Genomic DNA, 27,835 nt, shown 5'->3' with positions numbered 1-27,835 from the left:
TTCAGAGTGGACAATGGGTGAGTTAGGTTTAAATAGGCGGTGGAATCTCCACCCACCTGGGGCACCAGGCCATGCAAAACTAACTTGACCAATGGAAAATGGAGGGGTGTTTGTGGATAACTACACAAAATAAAACACACATACAAATTTCTCAGGTCACAAATCTCAAATCTCTCAAACCTAATGGATTCGTTTCAAGGAATTCCTTGGCAAGCTCATCTCAGAAATTTGGGAGCGTTGGGTAGGATTCTTTTTGTAACGACTGCTGCCTTTCACTTTTACCCAAGGTAGCCTAATCGTTCAGGTAAAACAATAACAAACCAGAGACGGAGGTGATCGACTTTAACATTCATAGAAAGCTAAGAAGAAAGAGAGGGTGAAAGAAAAAAATCCTATCAGAGTGAAGTATAACCTACTAAAACAATCTGTCAGTTTCTCCAGAGAGCGGAGGAGGGAAAAGAGATGAGGAATGGACACAGAAAAACACTGGCAGAAAGAGAGAGTGAGTGTGATTGAGAGATAGAGGAGAGGGTGTAAGAAAAGGGGGGGATAGAATGACAAAAACACAGGCAAAAAGGGGGGGGGGGGACTGATGGAGAAAATTACATTCTGGCTTATGAAATCTAAGTAAAAAAATAAAACATTTGTAACATTGATGGATGGCGATGATCATGTGAAGACAGCGCAGGCACAAGTCTCTGCTCATTTCACCAAGTCTGTCATCAGTTTCAAAGCAACCATTTACACACCTCATTAAACTCAGAACAGCAGAGCCATCATTATACGTGTGTGTGTGTGTCTCTGTCTCGAGCTCCCTGTGTCTGTCTGTCCACCCAATGTCCATGTGTGTTTGTGTAACGGATGATAAGCGGTAAGCCTAATGCAGCGGTCCTCAGACCGTCACCTAGACAGGAAGTCCGACCGCCGGCAGCCAGTCCTCCATTAGTTCCACCACTGACCTGAGAGTCCAGTGAGACGGAGAGAAGACGGATCCTCCCTCTCCAGATGGTGAAATGGACTCCTGAAATACAACTGCTTCTGCATTCCCCTTCTTAAGGATTTGGAGGTGTCTCTCTCTTGCAGTCTCTCCCACTGACTTGGTCTGTAACCAAGGGCAACCAGGATCCCAAAAAAATAAAATCCAGCTATACTGTAGAAGTGTCAGCTGAAATGGCACTTTAGAAATGCTTCCTTCCTTGATGGGATCACTGATCTGACATGAAAGTATAGATAGAAGCAAAGTGATAGGGTCCTTGCCTATACCTATCCAAATCTGTTAAAATCAGTGACGACACTGAACAAAAATATTAGACGCAACAATTTCAAAGATTTTACTAAGTTACAGTTCATACAACAAAATTAGTCAATTGAAATAAACGAATTAGGCCCTAATCTATGGATTTCACATGACTGGAAATACAGAGATGCATCTGTTGGTCACAGATACCTTTAAAAACAAACAAAAGTAGGGGCGTGGATCATCAAACCAGTCAGTATCTGGTGTGACCACCATTTGCCTCATGCAGCACAATACATCTCCTTCTCATAGAGTTGATCAGGCTGTTGATTGAGGCCTGTGGAATGTTGTCCCACTCCTCTTCAATGGCTGTGCAAAGTTGCTGGATATTGGCGGGAACTGGAACGCGCTGTCGTACACGTCGATCCAGAGCATCCCGAACAAGCTCAGTGGGTGACATGTCTGGTGAGTATGCAGGCCATGGAAGAACTGGAACATTTTCAGCTTGAAGGAATTGAGTACAGATCCTTGCAACATGGGGCTGTGCATTATGCTGAAACATGATGGCGACGGTTGAATGACACGACTATGGGCCTCAGGATCGTCACGGTATCTCTGTGCATTCAAATTGATAAAACGCAATTGTGTTCATAGTCTGTAGTTTATGCCTGCCCATACCATAACACCACCATGGGGCACTCTGTTCACAACGTTGACATTAGTAAACCGCTCACCCACATGACGCCATACACACTCTGCCATCTGCCAGATACAGTTGAAACTAGAGGTCGACCGATTATGATTTTTTTTCAATGCCGATACCGATTATTGGATGACCAAAAAAAGCCGATACCAGTTCTCTTTTACATTTTTTTTATTTTTAAATCTGCCGATTTTTTTAATATATTTGTAATAATGACAATTACAACAATACTGAATGAACCCTTTTATTTTAACTTAATACATAAAATCTATTTAGTCTCAAATAAATCATGAAACGTGTTCAATTTGTTTTATATAATGCAAAAACAGTGTTGGAGAAGAAAGTACAAGTGCAATATCTGCCATGTAAAAAAAGCTAACGTTTAAGTTCCCTGCTCAGAACATATGAAAGCTGGTGGTTCAATATTCCCAGTTAAGAAGTTTTAGGTTGTAGTTATTATAGGAATTATGACGCGACAACTATTTATTTCTCTTTATACCATTTGTATTTAATATACCTTTGACTATTGGATGTTCTTATAGGCACTTTAGTATTGCCAGCCTAATCTCGGGAGTTGATAGGCTTGAAGTCAAACAGTGCTGTGCATCAAGCATTGCTAAGAGCTGCTCGCAAACACAGTAAAGTGCTGTTTGAATGAATGCCTACGAGCATACTGCTGCCTACCACCGCTCAGTCAGAGACTGCTCTATCAAATCATAGACTTATCATATAAACACAAATACGAGCCAAAACGTTTATTCTTTCAGTGAAATACGGAACCATTCGGTATTTTGTCGAACGGTTGGCAACCCTCAGTCTAAATATTGCTGTTACATTGCACAACCTTCAATGTTATGTCATAATTATGTACAATTCTGGCAACATAATTACGGTCTTTGTTAGGAAGAAAAACAGTTTGCAACGAGCCAGGCGGCCCAAACTGTTGCATATACCCTGACTCTGCTTGCATTGAACGCAAAAGGAGTGACAATTTCCCTAGTTAATATAGCCTGCTAACATGAATTTCTTTTAACTAAATATGCAGGTTTAAAAAAAAAAACATACTTCTGTGTACTGATTTTAAGTAAGGCACTGATGTTTATGGTTAGGTACATTTGTGCAACGAATGTGCTTTTCTCAAATGCGCTTTTGTTAAATCACCACCCGTTTGGCGAAGTTGAATTAGACTGATTCGATGATAAATTAACAGGCACCGCATTGATTATATGCAACGCAGGACAAGCTAGTTAACCTAGTAATATCAACCATATGTAGTTAACTAGTGATTATGTGAAGATTGATTGTTTTTTATAAGATAAGTTTCATGCTAGCTAGCAACTTATCTTTGCTCATTGCAGCCACAAGGTCCTTTTGACGCTGCACTTGCGTAACAAGTGGTCAGCCTGCCACGTAGTCTCCTCATGGATTGCAATGTAATTGGCCATAATCGGGATCTAAAAAAGCCGATTACCAATTGTTGTGAAAACTTGAAATCAGCCCTGATTAAATCGGCCATGCCGATTAGTCGGTCGACCTCTAGTTGAAACTGGGATTCATCCATGAAAAACACAATTCTCCAATGTGCCAATGGCCATCAAAGGTGAGCATTTGCCCACTGAAGTCAGTTACGACGCCTAACTGCAGACAGGTCAAAACTCTGGTGAGGACAACGAGCATGCAGACGAGCTTCCCTGAGACGGTTTCTGACAGTTTGAGCAGAAATCATTCAGTTGTGCAAACCCACAGTTTCATCAGCTGTCCAGGTGGCTGGTCTCAGACAATTCCGCAGGTGAAGAAGCCAGATGTGGTGTTCCTGGGCTGGTGTGGTTACACGTGGTCTGCAGTTGTGAGGCCATTTGGACATGGTGCCAAATTGTCTAAAACGTTGGAGGCAGCATATGGTAGAGAAATGAACATTACATTACCTGGCAACAGCTCTGGTGGACATTCCTGCAGTCAGCATGCCAATTGCACACTCCCTCAAAACTTGAGACATCTGTGGCATTGTGTTGTGTGGCAAAACTGCACATTTTAGAGTGGCCTTTTATTGTCCCCAGTACAAGGTGCACCTTTGTAATGATCATACTGTTTAGTCAGTTTAATCAAATTGCTGGGACGTTTTATTTCAGCTCATGAAACCAAAAACTTTACATTTCACTTTACATTTTTGTTCAGTGTACTTTGAGTGTTTGAAAACGGGGCCTAATGTCACTCGGGTGAGGTCAGTCACACACCCGCTCTCCAAGCCGACGACCTTGGGCTGGTAACTTACTGACAGCCATGACCTTTGTGTCCCACATGCGCCAGGCGGCACGTCAGCAAGCCATAAAGCCATTAATCACTGCCTTGTCACCATGGAGACCTGCGTGCCAACAGGTAGATCGCACAGCGCGCACACACACACACACACACACAAGGTGTGTCCGCTACACCCATCTGACTCACACACACAGATGACTGTCATTAGACAACTAAGCATAACAACGTGATTATTTCTATAACTGGCTACACGGACTGACCCCAGTGCATCCATGATAGAGAGCAGCCCGAAAACAGCAGTGAAACGATACTGGCATCAGAATGGTAATGATATGACACTGATCCCTGAACAGTAGTGATGGGAGCAGAAAGACTCCCAGCTCAGACTGCAGACCCAGCTGACTTTTAAACATGTCCTCCCTGTCAACCCTTCACACAGGAGAGAAACTTGAGGGGAAGGGAGAGAGAGGAGAACACTGGTCTATCAATGGCAAAACTGCCTCCTACCCCAAGGGGAGTCTTGTGTAATAAACAGAGTCAAAGCTGAAAAGGGCCAACATATCCAGCAACAGTAGATAATTCATCAAAGAACTCTCATTGAATGACAACTATGCTCAGCAGTGCTATGGCTGGTAGACTTTCCTTTGGTGTGCTGAACTACAGTTGTGCCCTGTAATGTACGCATCATCAGGGCGAGACCAAGGGTGGTGTTCTGTGACTCATCAATAATGCAGGCGTGTGTCGATGACCTGGTGGGGTGGCCCGCCAGCACGGTGAGGCGAGGCTTACCTTGGACTCCATCGAGATGAAGCTGTGGCCACCGCGACTGGAGAGAGTTGACCTTTTGATGGTCCTGCTGTGAAAGAAGTGATAGTGGTCCTTCAGGTCGCCAATCTACCGAATAAAAAACACACCACGATCAGTCTACAGTAAAAACACTGGTTGCATTCAAATGTCAACCATGTCAGACAGAGGAATTAAACAGCATAACCCGTAAACCGCAAACCTCCAAAATAAGAAAGACCGAGACAGACATGAGGCAGGCGAAGTGTGATTAACTTTAATAATTCAGAGGCAGATTATCAAACCGTAATGGCTGCCAGGTGTCATATACCCTTCCCATTGACCCAGGGCTTTAAAGGAGCCACCCAAGGGACTGTATGAAGCCCCTATATCCTTTCAGGCAACTCACAACAATGTTTCACTCCAAACCAGGGTTGTATTCATTAGGGTACACGGTAGCAAAACAACAAAAGGAAAACAGAGTTTCTTATTAGACAGGTAGGTCCAGGTATTTCTTTCAGTAGAATATGCCCAGGGGACATGCTTTCATCGCGTCACTGTCAGAACGTGAAAGCCACAAGGCAACAGCAGGTATAATCACACTCAATAGCATCAGGACTGCAAAGACATGAAGCCCAAAATTGTCATGTCAAATTTCCAAATCAAGACATATGACATCTTTAGTCTCAAACCCCACACAGAAAGATATAAAAGGGTGCGTTCAGAAGCCGTCTGAAAATTGGAGGTACAAGTTCCTGACTCGGAAATAAATACACTTCCTGCTAACTTGGATGGGATTCTATGATCCTTGCTTAACCCATAGCAAGGGTTTGGTATCCCAACATGCACCGCGATATGTTTTGGAGTTTGCACAGAATCGAAAGCCGTGCTTAATGATATGGCATGTGCCTTTGTCTGATTGAGGCGTGACACATCGATTGATGTTTTACTGTTAATAGGTTATCTTCTAAAATAAAACAGGTAATTTGTCCATTTGGATTTCATGCTCGTTTTATCGTTACATTTTTTTTAACAAATTGGATCACTCAAGTCATAAGCATGTCCCGAAGTTGATCGGGGATGATCCCCTCACCGTGTTTGAAGTCACCCTCAGTTACATCAACAAGTCTGACAATGGAGGGGCCTCTGAGTGAGTTGGTAGGGATGAGGGCCTGGTTTGAGATTCAGCTACAACCAGTTGACTACCTACTTCAAAATGGTGAAAGCCCTCAATGGCAATGACCATGCTAAAACAGGCTTTGGGGCACGCATGCCCTTTATCCAACTCTGGGCTAGAATGATGATACGTTACAACTCGTAAACTATCACTGACTGTTCACCTTTCTACCCAAAAGATAAAGCGAAGACATTTTCATCTTAATGTGTATAACGTGGCTAGTTTTACCCAGTCTATAGTTTGTCAACATAAGCAGTGGAATTACATTTACATTTTAGTCATTTAGCAGACGCTCTTATCCAGAGCGACTTACAGTAGTGAATGCATACATTTCATTTCATACATTTTTTGTTCCCGTACTGATCCCCCGTGGGAATCGAACCCACAACCCTGGTGTTGCAAACACCATGCTCTACCAACTGAGCCACACGGGACCATTACGCTGGGACTCAGAAAATTCACATTTCCAAAAACACCTTTACTGAAAGAACTGTACAGATGCAAAATTTGGTAACAAAATTACGGTAAAATCCTCAAATGTAAATATCTGCACCGAATTAAGATTCAAAAGATGTCTGCAGAAAGAATGCAGAAATGACATTATTTAATAAACTGTGGATGTTGAAATCAAGACCCGGTCCAGACCGTCCCAAAAAATGACGTCTGTGGACATTGAAATCAAGGCCAGGGCGAATGGACCCAATTTCAACGTCCATTGACGTCCGGTCAGTGGAGATGCTGGTTACAGCAAATGGAAAGAGGGGGCTCATGGGTAGCTGTCAGTAAGAGCCGGGAGAGGTAACATTATCTGGAGAGGGAGAGAGAGGGGTTGTCCAGACAGTTCACACTCGCTTTGACCACCAGACGACAGAAAGAACGGAAAACAGTTATGAGCTGAACATAACTGTATGCCAGTGGAAGGGAGGACAGTAACAGGTGACTACTATTATTTTGTATTGTAGCCAATGCAGTAAGTCCGGTACTGAGCAGGAAGTCCGTTACTGAGTTTTAAATCACTTAGTAATTCAAACAAAAATGTATATCAGAAAAAAAAACACTAACTAATTGGTAGGTCTACCTTTACTTGTTACTTCCATGAACTTAAAATTATCCTCCAATAGAAAATATGTGGGTTTTTGGTAACGGATTTACAAGGCAATGTTCCTTAAACATACAGAAGGCAAATCATTTCCCCAAAACTAAATATAAGCATTGATATTAGTTGGTGGGGTCTTTACGTCAACATTGTGTATTTCTAATACCTTTTAAAGACTGTCTGGTAGATGTTTTCGAAAATCCCTTTTCCATCTGTTTGACCAGAAGTCAAATCCATTACCTATGCCTAATTTTGAAGATGGAAAATGGTTGAAAAATGTATCTATGCCTTAATTTCCCAAAAAGAGACTCTTGGCTGTCATCTGACATGCTCCTACAAACTTCACATAGGGTGATTTCCATGTTAAAGGACCCATGAGCACCTAACACACTTGTTAGCTAGCTTTAACCATCTAGCTAAAATATAATTGGTTTAAGAGTTGTTCCGACTTCAACTGAAGACAACTGCATCTAGATCAATGGATAACACCAGACGTTAAAGGACCATTCTCTTGCAATACACTTCATGTACAAACCATAGCCCTGTGTCTTTAAAACTGCTCTCAGATCAGTGCTTGGCCCAGAGTCTGGGAAATGGACAGGGGGCTCCATAAGTAAGAGGATTATAGGTTGGTTCCATACAGAATGCCTGATAGAGGTGCTCTCCCAATAGCCAACTATTCCTTTACATTGGAGTCATTAAGCAGACGGTCTTATCTAGAAGGATTTACAGTAGTGTGTGCAAACATTTTCACATTTGTTCGTACCGTTCCTCCATGGGAATCAAACCCACAACCCTAGCATTGCAAGTGAAATGATCTACCAACTGCCTTACTCCCTCTCCATCCATCAGTGTGTTTCTGTATCATTGTATGTTCTCATCTCTCTATCCCTGTCAACTGAATGACACTGTCCTTCTCAGTCACCCGCTCTGTACACATCCCCTCTCCCCTACCGTTTTGTTTTTCTCTGACAATCTCTTTGCATGTGTCCACAACAGTATTTATGTACACGTTGCTATTTCCCTGTTTTGCCAAGTCGCCCTCGCAAAATAGGTTTTTAACCTCAATGGGTCTTACCTGGTTAAATAAAGGTCTTCCTCAACTTCATTATTGCATGAATGTCCCTAAATAAACAACCTACTTTCATCCTGAAAAAAAGTATAATCATGGGAACTTATTGAGTGTCAAGAACTTTATTTCATACACACACGTGCCTTTTTTGTGCAATCTTAATATTCAGAGCCAGTAGTACTTCAATGTTCTCAAGATCTGAATGTGTGGGGTCCCCATGAGTGAGAGAGCGAGAGTGTGTGCCTGTATGTGACAGTGCACTTAAGACATTAGTGTCAAAGTTCAGGTTAGGAGACTGGTGCAATATTGCCACCTGGGAGTGTCTTATAGAGCTTTAAGGCATCAACATGCTTCGGTTCAGCTGGCGCTTTAAAAGATCTTCGCTTGAAAAACAAGAAAATAGCTGCAATAGTACCGTTTGTCCACCTTGAGACACCGTAGCCAGAAGTCTGAATTAATCTCAGATAAATCAAGAACCATTTAATTTTACATTAAGATGTTCGGTGCAGTATTTCAAGTGAAAAAAAATGTGCATGAAAACTGTCTCCTGTAGAATGACAAACACCTCCTTGAAGAATCCCTACTGGTGACCAATCACTGGTCAAAGGGCGAACTTCGGCTTGCCTCAAGACAAAATGCTGTGCGCTCGAACAGCCGAAAAACGCCTAGCAAAAGCTGCCTAACACCTAAAACGTCAGAAAATATGCACCAACTGTCAACTGGGAAGCATATGGTAAGCTTAAAAAGGGGAATGGGGGGGGGGGTATAAGACTCTCAGTTCCATAAAGGGGGTGGCTGGTATAATTATGGAGAAAGAGGGGCGGGAGGTGTGAGGGCAGGATATCCTTGTGATTATCCTAGTCCACAACAGAAACTTTCCACCTGTCAGAATATGTAGTATTGCCTTCTGTGGAGAGAGCGCTTTGGATTGCCTGGTTTTGTCATTGCTAGATATTTCTCCCATATAGACCACCCTCTTAAATGTGTGTCGCTAAGCAACCAAATGTTGCCTACTCTGAACTTGCATGGGCCTCTCTGATTACAAGGAGAATTGTTGAACAAAATGACATCACAATTAAATCCAGTAAGTGTGCCTCCTCTTGGCTATAGCATTTTGTTTCCAGTGTTGTACCTGACAGCAGTTATGGATTGGAGTGGGAAGGGTTGGTGGTGACAGTAGACGTTCCTTAGGAATGACATCAACAGGCACACACCATAACAGATACGCAGAATGGATTGGTACTTTCAGAGCAATTCACATTATCAAACCCTTGGCAATGTCAAAGCATGCGTTCCATCCTTCCTTTACTGTGGCCACTTATAATCTCAAGCGCTTGTAATTTTATAAGGTTATTCAAATATTAATTTTGCAGCTCATTTGGTTAAAGTATGCATTAAAGCTAGAATCCTTAATCAAAACAAAGTGCTGTACCCGCCCCTGTTTTGCTAAAAAGCTAAGGATGGGGCTGAAGAAATGCAACCACTCAAATGCACAGACAGAGCTATGGATGCAAGGACTGACCATCCAGGATATCAAATGTATAGTTTTGAAGCTATACCATGTGTTTACATTTGTTGTTTACAAACACTTGAGGAAAACAATGTATATGTTGGGTTCCGATGTGGTATGACAGTTTAACTAAACTCATGAGGCATTTAAGTTATATTTTTCAGTAATCAAATGGGTATTATATAAAATCACACATACACCAGTCAAAAGTTGACACCTACTCATTCAAGGGTATTTTCTTTATTCTACAATGTAGAAAATAGTAAAAATTATAGAAGACATCAAAACTATGAAGTAACACATATGGAATCATGTAGTAACCAAAAAAGCATTAAATCAAAATATGTTTTATATTTGAGATTCTTCAAAGTAGCAATCCTCTGCCTTGACAGTTTGCACACTCTTGGCATTCTCAACCAGCTTCATGAGGTAGTCACCTGGAATATATTTCAATTAACAGGTGTGCTTTGTTAAAAGACTCAATAGCCTTGGCTTCTCAAATGACTGCCTCGCCTGGTTTACCAACTACTTCTGATAGAGTTCAGTGTCAAATCGGAAGGCCTGTTGTCCGGACCTCTGGCAGTCTGTGGGGGTGCCGCAGGGTTCAATTCTCAGGCCGACTCTCTTCTCTGTATATATCAAATGATGTTGCTCTTTCTGCTGGTGATTCTCTGATCCACCTCTACGCAGACGACACCATTCTGTATACATCTGGCCCTTCTTTGGACACTGTGCTAACAAACCACCAAACGAGCTTCAACGCCATACAACACTCCTTCGTGGCCTCCAACTGCTTTTAAATGCTAGTAAAACTAAATGCATGCTCTTCAACCGATTGCACCCGCACCCTCCTGCCCAACTAGCATCACTACTCTGGACGGTTCTGACCTAGAATATGTGGACAACTACAAATACCTAGGTGTCTGGTTAGACCAGTGGTTCTTAACCTGGGTTTGATCGAACCCCAGGGGTTCGGTGAGTCAGTCTCAGGGGTTCGGCGGAGGTCAAGACACACACCCGACTCATGATTCGTGATGACACGCCCCGCTTGGCCATCATTGGCTGCAGGTGATCACGCAACATCGCTTGGCCTATCTGTGCTGCAGGGAATTTGGCGCGCTCAGTAGTCGAATTGTGACTGTCGTGATGGTACGTCGTGTGATTTCTTTCTTAATATTTTAATCCCTTCATACTAACTATGTCGAGCAAAAAAAGAAAGTGGTCGGACGAATATGTACAGTATGGATTCACATGTATAACGGAACGTGATGAGAGTCAGTGTCCTAACTGCATGATTTGCAATGCCAAGTTGAGCAATTCTAGTCTAGCACCGACAAAACTAAGAGAACACTTCCTTAAGCTGCATGGAGATGGACAATACAAGAACACAACGCTCGCTGAATTCAAGGTGAAGAGAGCCAGATTCGATGAAAAGGCTACTCTGCCTGTTCTCGGCTTTGTACCCATCAACAAACCGATCCTCACAGCATCGTACGAAGTTGCTTACCTGATCGCAAAGCAGGGCAAACCACACACCATTGGTGAAACACTCATAAAACCAGCTGTGTTGAAGATGGCGAATATCATGCTGGGAAAAGCGGCTGAAGTTAAGTTATCCCAAATTCCTCTTTCAAATGACACCATTAGCGACAGAATAGAGGACATGAGCAAAGACATCTTGGCTCAAGTAGTTGCAGATCTGATTTCAAGCCCGGCAAAATTCAGCCTTCAACTCGACGAGACCACAGACGTTTCCAATCTAAGCCAGCTTGCTGTATTTGTGCGCTATGTGAAAGACGACGTGATAAAGGAAGATTTTTTATTTTGTAAGCCTCTTACGACAACAACTAAGGCAGCCGATGTGAAGAAACTTGTGGATGACTTCTTCAAAGACAATAATCTTTCGTGGGATATGGTTTCTGCAGTTTGTTCGGACGGAGCTCCAGTCATGCTGGGAAGAAAGTCTGGTTTTGGTGCGCTAGTGAAAGCCGATGCACCACACATCATTGTTACGCATTGTATTCTGCACAGGCATGCATTGGCAACAAAAACCTTGCCTCCAAAACTGGCAGAAGTATTAAAAATTGTAGTGGAATGCGTGAACTATGTGCGAAATAGTGCTCTGAGGCACCGCATCTTCAGTGAGCTGTGTAAAGAAATGGGCTCTGAATTCAAGGTACTTCTGTACCATTCTAACGTTCGGTGGTTATCCCGGGGACAGGTGCTGAATCGTGTTTTTGCCGTGCGTGTGGAATTAGCCCTGTTTTTACAAGAGCACCAACATCGTCATGCAGATTGCTTAAAAAATTCTGAGTTCATTCTCATTTTAGCGTACATGGCTGATATCTTCGCAGCTCTCAATCATCTCAATCAACAGATGCAGGGCGGTGGAGTCAACATCATCGAAGCGGAAGAAAACCTGAAGGCTTTTCAAAAAAAGCTACCGTTATGGAAACGACGAACAGAGAACGATAACTTCGCAAACTTTCCCCTGCTGGACGACTGTGTAAGTAAGATCGAAGATGTATCTGGAATCGGAGACATTTCTGTACCCGCGGAACTGAAGCAAGCAATTGCCACGCACTTAGATGAGCTTGCAAAGTCTCTCGACGGATACTTCCCTACAAGAGAGTCATATCCAGCATGGGTGAGACAGCCGTTCACGTTTAGTGTTGAGACAACAGATGTCAATGATGAATACCTCGATGAAATCATTGAAATTCAGCAGAGCCAGGTTCAACAGCAACTCTTCAGAACAACAACGCTCTCAACGTTTTGGTGTCAACAAATGGTAACGTACCCTGTTATTGCTAAGAAAGCTCTGGAGATTTTCATACCGTTTGTTACAACATATCTTTGCGAGCAATCCTTTTTGAGGATGCTGGACATAAAAACGAAGAAAAGGAACAGACTGTTGCGAAAATGACATGAGAGTGGCACTTGCCAAGGTGAAGCCGCGCATTTCTGAACTGGTCTCTGAAAGGCAACAGCAGAAGTCACACTGATTTGCAGTAAATATTCATTATTATGTTTTTGTGTGAAAATCATGTTTTAATGGTTTTGTTCTTTGAACACTGATGTTGATGCACGGTTCATTTTGTGCACCAGTAAAATATATACCTATGTTTTGAATTTTATTTTTCCAATTAAGAAGGGTTCGGTGAATGCGCATATGAAACTGGTGGGGGTCAGTACCTCCAACAAGGTTAAGAACCACTGGGTTAGACTGTAAACTCTTCTTCCAGACTCACATTAAGCATCTCCAATCCAAAATTAAATCTAGAATCGGCTTCCTATTTCGCAACAAAGCCTCCTTCACTCATGCCGCCAAACATACCCTTGTAAACCTGACTATCCTACCGATACTTGACTTCAGCGATGTAATTTACAAAATAGCCCCAACACTCTACTCAACAAATTGGATGCAGTCTATCACAGTGCCATCTGTTTTATCACCAAAGCCCCATATCCTACCCACCACTGCGACCTGTATGCTCTCGTTGGCTGGCCCTCACTACACATCCGTAGCCAAACCCACTGGCTCCAGGTCATCTATAAGTCTTTGCTAGGTAAAGCACCACCTTATCTCAGCTCACCGGTCACCATAGCAACACCCACCCGTAGCACGCGCTCCAGCAGGTATATTGCACTGGTCATCCCCAAAGCCAACACTTCCTTTGGCCGCCTTTCCTTCCAGTTCTCCGCTGCCAATGACTGGAACAAATTGAAAAAAATCTCTGAAGCCTTATATCTCCCTCTAACTTTAAGCATCAGCGGTCAGAGCAGCTTACCAATCACTGTACACAGCCAATCTGTAAATAGCACACCCGACTACCTAATTCCCATATTATTATTACCCTTTTGCACACCAGTATCTCTACTTGCACATCATCATCTGCACATCTATCACTCCAGTATTAATGCTAAATTGTAATTATTTTCACCTCTAGGGCCTATTTATTGCCTACCTCCCTACATTTGCACACACGGTACATAGATTCTTCCATTTTGTGTTATTGACTGTATGTTTATGTATAACTCTTGTTTTTGTCATACTGCTTTGCTTTATCTTGGCCAGGTCACAGTTGTAAATGGGAACTTGTTCTCAACTGGCCAACTTGGTTAAATAAAGGTGAAATAAAAAAAATTTAAACATTAATTTGTGGAATTTCTTTCCTTCTTAATGTGTTCGAGCCAATCAGTTGTGTTGTGACAAGGTAGGGGTGGTATACAGAATATAGCCCTATTTGGTAAAAGACCAAGTCCATATAAATGGTGAGAACAGTTCAAATAAGCAAAGACAAACAGTCCATCATTACTTTAAGACATGGTCAGTCAATCCGGAAAATGTCAAGAACTTTGAAAGTTTCTTCAAGTGCAAAAAACGTCAAGTGCTATGATGAAACTGGCTCTCATGAGGACCGCCACAGGAACAGAGTTACCTCTGCTGCAGAGGATAAGATCATTAGAGTTACCAGCCTCAGAAATTGCAGCCCAAATAAATGCTACAGAGTTCAAGTAACAGACACATCTCAACATCAACTATTCAGAGGAGACTGCGTGAATCAGGCCTTCATGGTCAAATTGCTGCAAAGAAACCACTACTAAAGGACACCAATGCTTGGGCCAAGAAACAAAAGCAATGGACATTAGACCGGTAGAAATCTGTCCTTTGGTATGATGAGTCCAAATTTGAGATTTTTGGTTCCAACCGCCGTGTCTTTGAGACAGAGTAGGTGAACGGATGATCGCCGCATGTGTGGTTTCCACCATGAAGCATGGAGGAGGAGGTGTGATGGTGTGTGGGTGCTTTGCTGGTGACACTGTCAGTGATTTATTTAGAATTCAAGGCACACTTAACCAGCATGGTTAACACAGCATTCTGCAGTGATACGCCATCCCATCTGGTTTGCTCTTAGCGGGACTATCATTTGTTTTTCAACAGGACAATGACAAAACACCTCCAGGCTTTATATGGGCTATTTGACCAACAAGGAGAGTGATGAGTGCTGCATCAGATGACCTGGCCTCCACAATCACCCAGCCTTAACCCAATTGACATGGTTTGGGATGAGTTGGACCGCAGAGTGAAGGAAAAGCAACCAACAAATGCTCAACATATGTGGGAACTCCTTCAAAACTGTTGGAAAAGCATTCCAGGTGAAGCTGGTTGGGAGAATGCCAAGAGTGTGCAAAGCTGTCAAGGCAAAAAGAAGCTCTAATATATATAAAACACTTTTTTGGTTACTACATGATTCCGTGTTTTATTTCATAGTTTTGATGTCTTCACTATTATTCTAAAATGTAGAAAATAAAAACCCTTCACTGAGTAGGTGTGTCCAAACTTGACTGGTACTGTAAATAATTAATTTATAAATCCCAAAATGTATGCAGCAACTAAGGATTCTTGGTTTAAGAGGCCCATATTGGTCTGAGCCATGAAATACAAGACATTAAACTGTTGGTAAAATTCTCCAATCCTAACAGCCCAATAAAACTGCTCTGCGGAACTGTGGGGCACCTGTTGTCCCACCGGTGTGGAGCCTAATCACTGCACCCCTGCCCCCTCTCTCGCTTTGTTCATGTCATAGTCAGTCCCGTGTGTGCCAGGCTGATCCCCGCCACACACACACGCCAGAGAGACTATCCTGGGTTCAAGGTACATTATTTTGAGTGGAGGTAGCGTGTTCAGGCTGGCCCGGGATGTAAACTATCCAGTGTGGGCCCGGGTGACTATGACGTGTGAACTTCAATCGGACTGACAACAAAACACCACCGTTCAAAAGCAAAGTAAGCTTTAATTTATGAAAGAAAAAACACCAACGCTGTGCAGGATTTGACTTTGAAACTCTTTCGAATAAAAATGTAAAAAGGAACGAAAAGATAAGAGGAACAGTTTAAAAACATACCTGTCCCATATTCTTATAGCCATATTTGTCTGCTATCCGATCAGCGAACACAGATCCCCCGTTTATCCGTACAGCCCAATGGTTAGTGTAAATCCGAGCTTTGCACGGGGCAGACGTAAAACCGAGCCAGAGCGCCAGAACGCACATCAAGCCTCTTCTCAAAGCGGCGTTCCAAACCATCTTCCCCCACTTTTTCCCCGAACCTCCCGCGTCTCCCTCCGACTAAGAAAACAGCCAAACTTCTCTTCTCACCGCAGAGCAAGCACGATACTCATAAACTGTTCGATCAACATCCACATACACCGTAAATAAAATAGGAAAAAACGGAAACCGAAAAAAATTCTCAAAAGCCCGTTAGATGGTCCTGGTCTGTTCTCCGCGTGCTCTGCATGGAGAGTTCGAAGTTTGCGTTCAGTCGTGCTCCTTCGCAGCGGTGGGGGTAGTTTGTCTGAATGCAGTGCTTTGGGATAATTTATTTTCCCCAGAACTCGGATGTTGGTTCTCCTTCTCTCTTTAAAGTGGCGAAATGGCTACAGCGCCTCCCACCAAATAACTAGCGACAATTCGGAGTAGAAACAACTGATGCTGCGTTTATAACCAAGTGGGAAGGTGGTAAATACCGGTTTTGAAGTTGTAAAGACCAGTTGGATGCATTAACGTGCTTTGAACTCATTGAGAAACGCCGATTGGCTAATGGCCAACAAAATGCGTTAACCATGAACTAAAAGTGCCGCTATCATGCTTTTAAACAAACTATAGTGTTCAAAAACCATGTTAATAGATCTTTATAAATAAGGTTTTGTTGCTACATTTAACTGCCGAAAATGCTGTTATCGAGGTCATTTCCTTTGTAGGTGACGTCAGAGGTCTGACTGTGGGAAAAGTGGTAGCTCAGGGGTGATAGACGAGTTTCCCACGAGTAATTACGAGTTGGATAGGCGTTCAAACAGATTGTGCCCAGTCGTATATAATAATTACCACCTTCCCAGTTGGTTATCAATGCAGCATAATCCGCCCGGCTGGGCTGCCTGCACTGCGCTGGGTCTTAAAGCCACACTGTAAAGGATCTCAAACTGGTCTCTCGGATACAGTGCATTCGGAAAGTATTCAGAGCCATTGACTTTTCCCACATTTTGTTACAGCCTTATTTTTTTTAAATCAGATTTTTTTTCTCATCAATCTACGCACACTACTCCATAATGACAAAGCGAAAACAGGTTTTTAGATTTTTTTTGTGCAAATTCATACAAACAAATCATAATAATACCGTATTTACATAAGTATTCATAAGTATTCAGACCCTTTTTATGAGACTCGAAATTGAGCTCAGGTGCATCCTGTTTCCATTGATCATCCTTGAGATGTTTCTGTAACTTTATGGGAGTCCACCTGAAGTAAATTAAATTGATTGGACATGATTTGGGAAGGCACACACCTGTCTATATAAGGTCCCACAGTTGACAGTGCATGTCAGAGCAAAAACCAAGCCACGAGGTTGAAGGAATTGTCCGTAGAGCTCCGAGACAGGATTGTGTCGAGGCACAGATCTGGGGAAGGATACCAAAACATTTCTGCAGCATTGAAGGACCCCAAGAACACAGTGGCCTCATCATTCTTAAATGGAAGAAGTTTGGAACCACCAAGACTCTTCCTAGAGCTGGCCACCCGGCCAAACTGAGAAATCAGGGGAGAAGGGCCTTGATCAGGGAGGTGACCAAGAACCCGATGGTCACGCTGACAGAGCTCCAGAGTTCCTCTGTGGAGATGGGAGAATCTTCCAGAAGGACAACCATCTCTGCAGCACTCCACCAATCAGGCCTTCATGATAGAGTGGCCAGACGAAAGCCACTCCCCAGTAAAACAGACAGACGCTTGTAGTTTGCCAAAAGGCACTTAAAGGACTCTCAGACCATGAGAAACAAGATTCTCTGGTCTGATGAAACCAAGATTGAATTCTTTGGCCTGAATGCCAAGTGTCACGTCTGGACACAACCTGGCACCATCCCTACGGTGAAGCATGGTGGTGGCAGCATCATGCTGTGGGGATTTTTTTCAGCGGCAGGGACTGGGAGACTAGTCAGGATCGAGGGAAAGATGAACGGAGCAAAGTACAGAGAGATCCTTGATGAAAACCTGCTCAGGACATCAGACAGGACAACGAACCACAGCCAAGACAACACAGGAGTCTATTCTGGACAAGTCTCTGAATGTTCTTGAGTGGCCCAGCCAGAGCCCGGACTTGAACCCGGCCTAACATCTCTGGAGAGACCTAAAAATAGCTGTGCAGCGACGCTCCCCATCCAACCTGACAGAGCTTGAGAGGATCGGCAGAGAAGAATGGGAGAAACTCCTCAAATACAGGTGTGCCAAGCTTGTAGCGTCATACCCAAGAAGACTCGAGGCTGTAATCGCTGCCAAAGGTGCTTCAACAAAGTACTGAGTAAAGGGTCTGAATACTTATGTACATTTAATATTTAAGTATTTTATTTTAATATTTAAGTATTTTATCTCTCACAGAGACAGTGTTAGCCCATTTGAATAGGCCTACTATATTGTTATCTATTAAGAATGTGTTTATAACACAATAGTGTCAGGCGAGGTTAGTGTGATTTGGAACAACGTTACAGACTTTGTTACTTTATAGGCCTAACTAGGCTTATTTACATTTCTTACAAATTATTTCCATTATTATTGCAACAGTAGCTAGGTTTCCATATAATTGGCAACAGATTTTCATGTGAATATTCTAAAATCTTTATAAAAACAATATGCAGATTTTCACACCAGAGATGTGTTTCTATCAAATTGGCTTGTTGCAGGTAAAAGGCTGTGCGTGATGGCATAGTGCACATTAAACAAACTTTTGCATTTAAATTCCCATGTACCGAATCGAAAAATACAAGTCACAGTGCCTTCAGAAAGTATTCACACCCCTTAACTTTTTCCATATTTTGTTGTGTTACAGCCGGAATTTAAAATTGATTAAATTCAGATTTTGTGTCACTGGTCTATACACAATACCCCAAAATGTCAAAGTGGAATTATGTTTTTAGACATTTCTACAAATTAATAAAAAATGAAAAGGTGAAATGTCATGAGTCAGGCAATCCTAAATAAGTTTAGGAGTAAAAATGTGCTTAACAAGTCACATAGTAAGTTGCATGGACTCTGTGTACAATTATTAAAAATAACACTTTGTTTCACCAGGCAAGTCAGTTAACCTCACTAGGGGGTGTGGGACGCTAACTTCTTGTTAATCCAACCACGGTGTCAGATTTCAAAAAGGCTTTACGGCGAAAGCATACCATGCGATTATCTGAGAACAGCGCCCAGCAGACAAATCATTCCAAACAGTAACAAGCCAAGAAGAGGAGTAACAAAAGTCAGAAATAGTGATAAAATTGATCACTTACATTTAATGATCTTCATATGGTTGCACTCCGAAGACTCTGTTACACAATAAATGTTTGTTTTGTTCGATAATGTCCCTCTTTATGTCCAAAAACCTCAGTTTTGTTGGTGCGTTTTGTTCAGCAATCCATTGGAACAAAGCGCGGTCACAACAGACAGATGAAAAAACAAAAAAGTACAATAGAAGTTCGAAGAAACATGTCAAACGATGTTTAAAATCAATCCTCAGGTTGTTTTTGTCATAAATAATCAATAATATTTCAACCGGACAAAAGCTTCGTCAATAGAAAAGGAGAACAAGAAAGGCGCGTTCCTGATCGCACGCTGGACTCATGTCTGGAAATTTCCACTGTCCACTCATTGAAAGTGGTGTATCTCCCTCATTTTTCAGAGTAAAAGCCTGAAACAATGCCTAAAGACTGGCCACATGTAGAAAAAGCCATAGAGATCGTGAACTGGGTCCTAAGTCTTTGTATGGTGGATAGGCTTTCAATGGAAAAACAGCCTTTCAAAATAATAGTACTTCCTGGATGGATTTTCCTCAGGTTTTCGCCTGCCATATCAGTTCTGTTATACTCATGTAACAGTGTAGGTTCCGTCCCTCTCTTCGCCCCAACCCGGGCTCGAACCAGGGACCCTTGCACACATCAACAACTGACACCCCACGAAGCATCGTTACCCATCGCGCCACAAAAGCCGCGGCCCTTGCAACGCAAGGGGAAACCCTACTTCAAGTCTAAGAGCGAGTGACGTCACCGATTGAAACGCTATTAGCGCGCACCACCGCTAACTAACTAGCTATTTCACATCGGTTACACTCACCCCCCCCCTTGACCTCCTCCTTTTCCGCAGCAACCAATGATCCGGGTCAACAGCATCAATGTAACAGTGTAGGTTCCGTCCCTCTCTTCGCCCCAACCCAGGCTCGAACCAGGGACCCTTGCACGCATCAAACACTGACACCCACCGAAGCATCGTTACCCATCGCGCCACAAGAGCCACGGCCCTTGCAACGCAAGGGGAAACCCTACTTCAAGTCTAAGAGCGAGTGACGTCACCGATTGAAACGCTATTAGCGCGCACCACCGCTAACTAACTAGCCATTTCACATCGGTTACACTCACAGACATTATTTTAACAGTTTTGGAAACTTTAGAGTGTTTTCTATGCATATCCTAGCTTCTGGGCCTGAGTAGCAGGCAGTTTACTATGAGCACGCTTTTCATCCAAAATTCCGAATGCTGCCCCCTACCCTAGTGAAATTAAGAACAAATTCTTATTTACAATGACAGCCTACTGAGGAACAGATGTTAACTGCCTTGTTCAGGGGCAGAACGACAGATTTTTACTGTGTCATTTTACCTTGTCAGCTCTGGGATTCGATCCAGCAACCTTTTAGTTACTGGCCCAACGCTCTAACCACTAGGCTACCTGCCACCCAATAATTGTGTGTAACATTATTTTTTTATGACTACCTCATCTCCGTACCCCACACATACAATTATCTGTAAGGTCCCTGAGTCGAGCAGTGAATTTCAGACACAGATTCAACCACAAAGACCAGGGAGGTTCTCCAATGCCTCACAAAGTAGGGCACCAATTGGTAGATGGGTAAAAATAAAACAAACAGACAGACATTGGAATATCCCTTTGAGCATAGTGAAGTTATTAATTACACTTTGGATGGTGTATCAATACACTCAGTCACTACAAAGATGCAGGCATCCTTCCTAACTCAGTTGCCGGAGAGGCAGGAAACCGCTCAGGGCTTTCAACATGAGGCCAATGGTGACTTTAAAACAGTTAGAGTTTAATAGATGTGATAGGAGAAAACTCAACAACATTGTAGTTACTAAATGACAGAGTGCAAAGAAGGAAGCCTGTACAGACTAAAAATATTCCAAAACAACCTATTTGCATTACAATAAGGCACAAAAGTAAAACTGCAAAAAATGTGGCAAAGAAATTAACTTTATGTCTTGAATACAAAGTGTTATGTTTGGGGAAAATCCAACACAACACATCACTGAGTACCACTTCATATTTTCAAGCATGGTGGTGGCACCATCATGTTATGTGTGGGCTTGTCATCGGCAATGAGTAGGGAGTTTTTTTTAAGATGACAAGAAATGGAATAGAGCTATGCACAGGCAAAATCCTAGAGGAAACCTGGTTTAGTCTGCTTTCCAACAGACAAATTCACCTTTCAGCAGGACAATAACCTTATGTAATCAATATATATTTGTTTATTTATTATTATAAATCTTTTTTGTTGTTGTTGCAAATGTTAGATATTTTATTCCAATGACATTACAGAGTATTTTGTGTAGATCGTTGACAAAGAAATGACAATTAACACCCAACTTGTAACACAAGTTTTTCCACATGTGGAAAAAGTCAAGGGGTGTGAATACTTTATAAAGTCACTGTAAATGGGTTTCCATTGCATTTTAAACTCTACTGATAAATGTTCTAAATGTGGCATTATGTAGCGAATGTGCCCACTGGTATTGGCACGTGCGCTCTAGCCAACAGCTTGCAGAAACAGTGTCGGTATGGCCTACATGATGAGATTAGGTCAGGGTTTCCCAAACTCGGTCCTGGGGACCCCAAGGGGTGCACGTTTTGGTTTTTGCCATAGCACTACACAGCTGATTCAAATAATCAAAGCTTGATGAGTTCCTTATGTGCCCACTTTGTGTAGCATATTTTGTTTTGTCGACATTTGGAAAATTTACTAACAAATTAGCTGTTTCAATCAGGCCTGTCTTGACATGTTTTATCCAACATGTAGACTACTTTATGTGCATAAATATGGAAACCTAGTTATAGTTTCACAAATAGGGAAAACAACATTTTACGCACTGGGCTGGGCTTATTTTAGCTTAAAAGGCTACATGAAAATCCCTTGTGATTGCTAGGTTTTTGTTTTCATAGCAGTTGCCCGGAGTAACTCCATAGCAAGCCAGGGACAGCGCCTGAGAGGAAGAAGCCAAAATCTGTCCAAAATAAGCCCAAAGTATTTCTACAGTCTTATTTTGGACCTAAGCTTGTCGCTTGCCTTCCCACCTTTGGAACAACTACATATATTGTTAGGGCGGAGACATGAGTATCCAATCATTATATAAGCTACATATCTCTGACTGCACACACAGCAAAAACTCTATTGCGCCTCGAACACAAGTAGCGAATCAGCATAATTTCTTTAATTGCATCCAATTTCTCCGTGAATGGACACCACTGTCAAATCTAACAACAAGCAGGGGACAATAATATCTCACGGTCCTCCAAAATGAGATGAAAGAAACCAAAACACCCTGTGACTGCAAGCATTCAGCGCAAGGACAGGCTTGTAATTTAAAGCATTGAAAGGAGGAAAAACAGGCAATGATTTGAGAACGAAATCAACTACCCAGCTCACGAGCAAGCGAGCCCTCCATTCACTGTGCGACCTCACTGCTGGGGGGCTAAATGAGTGAACCAAGTGAACCCCCACAAAACATCTTTGTCGAAAGCATCTGAAAGAGCAGTAACGAGTGACAACAAACATCAGCATTCCTGCGTACATTCCTGCTCGAGTTCATTGAAATATTAGAGATCGAGCTTAGACATCCACCATTGCGCCGCCACTATTAGCCTATTTTGAGTCATTGTGTAACATGAGCTGGATAGAAACATCAAGTATGAGGCAACAGACTTATAACAGCCTATATAACATAAATATATTATCTGCACATTAGGGGGTCTTTAGTGGGGCCCTATTACGGGGCCCTATTACGGGGCTGTCCCTGTAGTGAAAAGGCCTCCTCAGTTTTATCCACCTGTATGTGGAAAATATTGACGATATGGTGGAAGATAAAAAGTGCCCTCTCAAAAATAAATAGGTGGGTGACGCCTCTGGCGAGGGCCAATCATATAAAGTAGCTAGCTATACAGGGACTATCTATGGCATAACACATTACACACTAGTCCTCCTACTACAGCAGCATACAGGGCCAGAGAGATTCATTCCTGAGAAGCAGTAGCCTCCTATGACCATCCTGATCTTGCGAGCTTAGATTCTATTTTGCTACACAGATTCAGTGACTGATTGATATAGTAAAAAAAAGAGTGCAGCAGTAAGGATGGTATTGGACAGTGTTTGTGGAGTAGTGAACTACATGTCGTTCAACTAGTAATTCAATTACATTTGGTAGTTGAACGAAATTCAAATCTTGGTAGTGTTTTCAGTAGTTAACACCTTTTTTGCCATGCAGTGGTGTAGCTAACTATGGGAACTACACACTACATTTTTTAGCAAAAATGTATCTTTTTTTAAATATGGGGAGAAATAGGCAATCATTTCCTGTTATTTTTCAGCATCAGACCTGCCTAATTCTCATTTGAAACATTGTTTTTGTATTTAGTAGGCTAAATTACTGACTCCAGAGTAATCTGTTCTTACAATATGTAGTCTGTGTCATTTCAGATTTAGATATGATCATTTTTCCAGAAGTACAGTAGCTTGGATGTGCAGTAGTGAACTACTTTTTCAAAGTAGCTTTAGTTAAATAAACTATATTTCACTTAAGGGTAGCTTTAGTGTAGCTTAACTTCTTCCAGTGTAAAGTAATGGGTAAACCCAGATTTCAGAGTAGCTTCCCCAACACTGGTTGTGGATCAGGCTAGAGAAGCAGAACCCTGCTGGAAACCAAAAGCATGGGTTAATTTACAAGTGGCCAAGGTTATACTCATTCATAATGATCGAGACAAATCAGGAATGGCGATAACCAGTCATGGATTTTTAAGGACTATTCAAACTGTCCTTCTCACGTTAAAACTCTCTCTAGCCGGACCTTTGTTTTTCCTTTCCTATGGCTTTCACCCCCTTCCCCACTCTCTCCCTGGGTGGCCTTCCAGAGAGGGAGATTTGACCTATTCAACTTCACTTTGACCTCTGACCCAAGTGCCGTGTAGACTTCTGCAGTTGAGCACAATGGACCAAGCCACTCACCCTCCTTGTCCGGTCTCATTTGGTTGGAATACGGAGCTCTATTCTGTGGGCCACAATATTTTTGGGCGTCAAAAATGTCTATCACGTAGCTCAGAGAACGCCATCTGTGCCTACACATAATTAGGGTATACGGTAAGACAGTTATATGCATTTAATAAGGCATTATTAAGTTATATTCAATGGGTATATCCAACAGCAGCCAATCTTACATGGCTTGAATGTTACCTCCAAAGGTGTAATGATATCACATAAAAGCTCAGCTTTACCCTTTGAATCATTAAAAAAAGATTAGCAGTAGCATTAGAATTTTGTTGAGCAATTTTAAGTTGAGTATGGTGCATATCAGGTGTAACTCCCTCTAGTCTTACCAATCTAAATGCTTAATGACTAGAAAGAAATGTTCAAGTGCACATTTTATAGAACGCAAGCCTAGGACAGGAAGTCCTAACTCCAGGACTGCGTACGCCCTCCAGTGGTGAATAACATAATGGCGAGGGGATATGTTGCTGTGAGTTTTGGGTAGGATTCTGCTGTTAAAAGCCTATGCAGTGCACCACCTGTGTATTCCCATCATGAGTGGTGCTCAATAGCCCTGTGTGCGTTGCTCTCATGCTGAGCCGCCATATGTCATGGGAACAAACCACTAGGCAGAAACTAGTGAGTCTGCAACAGCAGGAGAGAATATATAGGCATGTGCTTACACAATTTATAACAGCATTCAATCCAATGTATTATGAATGTTCTATAATGTTACTGGCTTTGTGTATAATACACTGCTCAAAAAAATAAAGGGAACACTTAAACAACACAATGTAACTCCAAGTCAATCACACTTCTGTGAAATCAAACTGTCCACTTAGGAAGCAACACTGATTGACAATAAATTTCACATGCTGTTGTGCAAATGGAATAGACAACAGGTGGACATTTTAGGCAATTAGCAAGACACCCCCAATAAAGGAGTGGATCTGCAGGTGGGGACCACAGACCACTTCTCAGTTCCTATGCTTCCTGGCTGATGTTTTGGTCACTTTTGAATGCTGGCGGTGCTTTCACTCTAGTGGTAGCATGAGATGGAGTCTACAACCCACACAAGTGGCTCAGGTAGTGCAGCTCATCCAGGATGGCACATCAATGCGAGCTGTGGCAAGAAGGTTTGCTGTGTCTGTCAGCGTAGTGTCCAGAGCATGGAGGCGCTACCAGGAGACAGGCCAGTACATCAGGAGACGTGGAGGAGGTCGTAGGAGGGCAACAACCCAGCAGCAGGACCGCTACCTCCGCCTTTGTGCAAGGAGGAGCAGGAGGAGCACTGCCAGAGCCCTGCAAAAGGACCTCCAGCAGGCCACAAATGTGAATGTGTCTGCTCAAACGGTCAGAAACAGACTCCATGAGGGTGGTATGAGGGCCCGACGTCCACAGGTGGGGGTTGTGCTTACAGCCCAACACCGTGCAGGACGTTTGGCATTTGCCAGAGAACACCAAGATTGGCAAATTGCCACTGGCGCCCTGTGCTCTTCACAGATGAAAGCAGGTTCACACTGAGCACATGTGACAGACATGACAGAGTCTGGAGACGCCGTGGAGAACGTTCTGCTGCCTGCAACATCCTCCAGCATGACCGGTTTGGCGGTGGGTCAGTCATGGTGTGGGGTGGCATTTCTTTGGGGGGCCGCACAGCCCTCCATGTGCTCGCCAGAGGTAGCCTGACTGCCATTAGGTACCGAGATGAGATCCTCAGACCCCTTGTGAGACCATATGCTGGTTCGGTTGGCCCTGGGTTCCTCCTAATGCAAGACAATGCTAGACCTCATGTGGCTGGAGTGTGTCAGCAGTTCCTCCAAGAGGAAGGCATTGATGCTATGGACTGGCCCGCCCATTCCCCAGACCTGAATGCAATTGAGCACATCTGGGACATCATGTCTCGCTCCATCCACCAACGCCACGTTGCACCACAGACTGTCCAGGAGTTGGCGGATGCTTTAGTCCAGGTCTGGGAAGAGATCCCTCCGGAGACCATCCGCCACCTCATCAGGAGCAGGCCCAGGCGTTGTAGGGAGGTTATACAGGCACGTGGAGGCCACACACACTACTGAGCCTCATTTTGACTTGTTTTAAGGACATTACATCAATGTTGGGTCAGCCTGTAGTGTGGTTTTCCACTTTAATTTTAAGTGTGACTCCAAATCCAGACCTTCATGGGTTGATAAATTGGATTCCCATTGATTATTTGTGTTATTTTGTTGTCAGTGTAACCGATGTGAAATGGCTAGTTAGTTAGCGGTGGTGCGCGCTAATAGCATTTCAATCAGTGGCGAAGAGAGGGACGGAACCTACACTGTTACATCAGCACATTCAACTATGTAAAGAAAAAAGTATTTAATAAGATTATTTCATTCATTCAGATCTAGGATGTGTTATTTTAGTGTTCCCTTTATTTTTTTGAGCAGTATATATATATACACATACTGAACACATAAAACGCAACATGCAACAATTTCCAAGATTTTACTGGGTCACAGTTCATAAGGAAATCAGTCAATAAAAATAAATTCATTAGACCCTAATCTATGGAAGTCACATGATGGCAGGAGTGCAGCCATGGGTGGGCCTTGGAGGGCATAGGCCCAGCCAATAAGAATGACTTTTTCCCCACAAAAGGGCTTTATTACAGACATACTCCTCAACATCCCAACGATCCTGCAGGTGAAGAAGCCAGATGTGGTTATGGGTGGTCTGCAGTTTGAGGCCGGTTGAACGCAGTTCATGGTAGAGAAATTAACATTAAACTCTCTGGCAATAGCTCTGGTGGACATTCCTGCAGTCAGCATCCCAATTGCCCGCTCCCTCAAAACTTGAGACATCCATGGCATTCTGTTGTGACAAAACAGCACATTTCAAGTGGCCTTTTGTCCCAAGCACAAGGTGCACCTGAGTAATGATCATGCTGTTTAATCAGTTTATTGATATGCCACACCTGTCAGGTGAATGAATTGTCTTGGCAAAGGAGAAACGCTCAAACATGGATGTTAATAAATTTGTGCACAATTTTAGAAATAAGCTTTTTGTGGACAATTTCTGGGATTTTTCCCCCCCAGCTCATTTAACATGGGACCAACACTTCATGTGATGCATTTATATTTTTGTTCAGTTACATTTCTTTAGATTAAGGCTGCTTATACAGTTTTGGCCATTCTTTCAATAGGAATTTGAGATATAGCTGAAACTGGTACAACTTTAGCATTTCCAGAGATTTTGCTAGGGTTTCTGATGAGTATTGTGAATGAATAACCAATGCCAAATTAAAATTGCTTGCCAAGTTAGCCATTGTGCAATAGAAAAAGAGAGCCTCTCACTCTAGGAGCTCAGATGGAATGATTTAATAACCAACGATTCGACAGACATGGTGTCTTAATCTGTCGAAGCATTTATTAAATTATTGCATCTGAGCTCCTAGAGTGTGAGGATCCTTTTATTTTTCAAGTGTTCTACTCCTCTAACCAGAACCTCGCCTAAAGAAGTGGGCGTTTCTTTCGCCTCCAGATTAGCCATTGTACAATAAGCATCTCTGCGTCAGCGGTATGGATGGCGCTCAAGAACGAAGGAGTTGTTGTGCAGTGGTAGCCCTGGTCAGTTCAGGGTCAACAACAAATCACACATTCAATCACAACATCTAAGTCCAGTCTGC

At 42.7% G+C, this 27,835-nt stretch overlaps 1 protein-coding gene across 4 annotated transcripts in view; it reads right to left on the bottom strand.

Annotated features, from left to right (window-relative positions):
• The window catches only part of pcsk5b (proprotein convertase subtilisin/kexin type 5b), a 69,994-nt gene extending 53,684 nt beyond the window's left edge, over positions 1 to 16,310 (bottom strand). For 2 of the 4 annotated variants that reach the window (XM_029717663.1, XM_029717664.1), the window contains exons 1-2: positions 15,747 to 16,299; positions 4,989 to 5,093 (exon numbers count right to left, since the gene is read on the bottom strand). In XM_029717663.1, coding sequence (XP_029573523.1) covers positions 4,989 to 5,093; positions 15,747 to 15,926 — 285 coding nt within the window. In that variant the 5' untranslated portion in view covers positions 15,927 to 16,299. Of the gene's footprint in view, positions 1 to 4,988; positions 5,094 to 15,746 lie in introns of all 4 variants that reach the window. The other 2 variants (XM_029717661.1, XM_029717662.1) reach the window with 2 other exon arrangements.
• Between the last annotated feature and the right edge of the window lie 11,525 nt (positions 16,311 to 27,835).

The sequence above is a fragment of the Salmo trutta genome, chromosome 27 (assembly GCF_901001165.1).
Source record: "Salmo trutta chromosome 27, fSalTru1.1, whole genome shotgun sequence".
NCBI classification, from domain to species: Eukaryota; Metazoa; Chordata; class Actinopteri; order Salmoniformes; family Salmonidae; genus Salmo; species Salmo trutta.
This window is presented reverse-complemented; position numbering and strand designations above follow the sequence as displayed.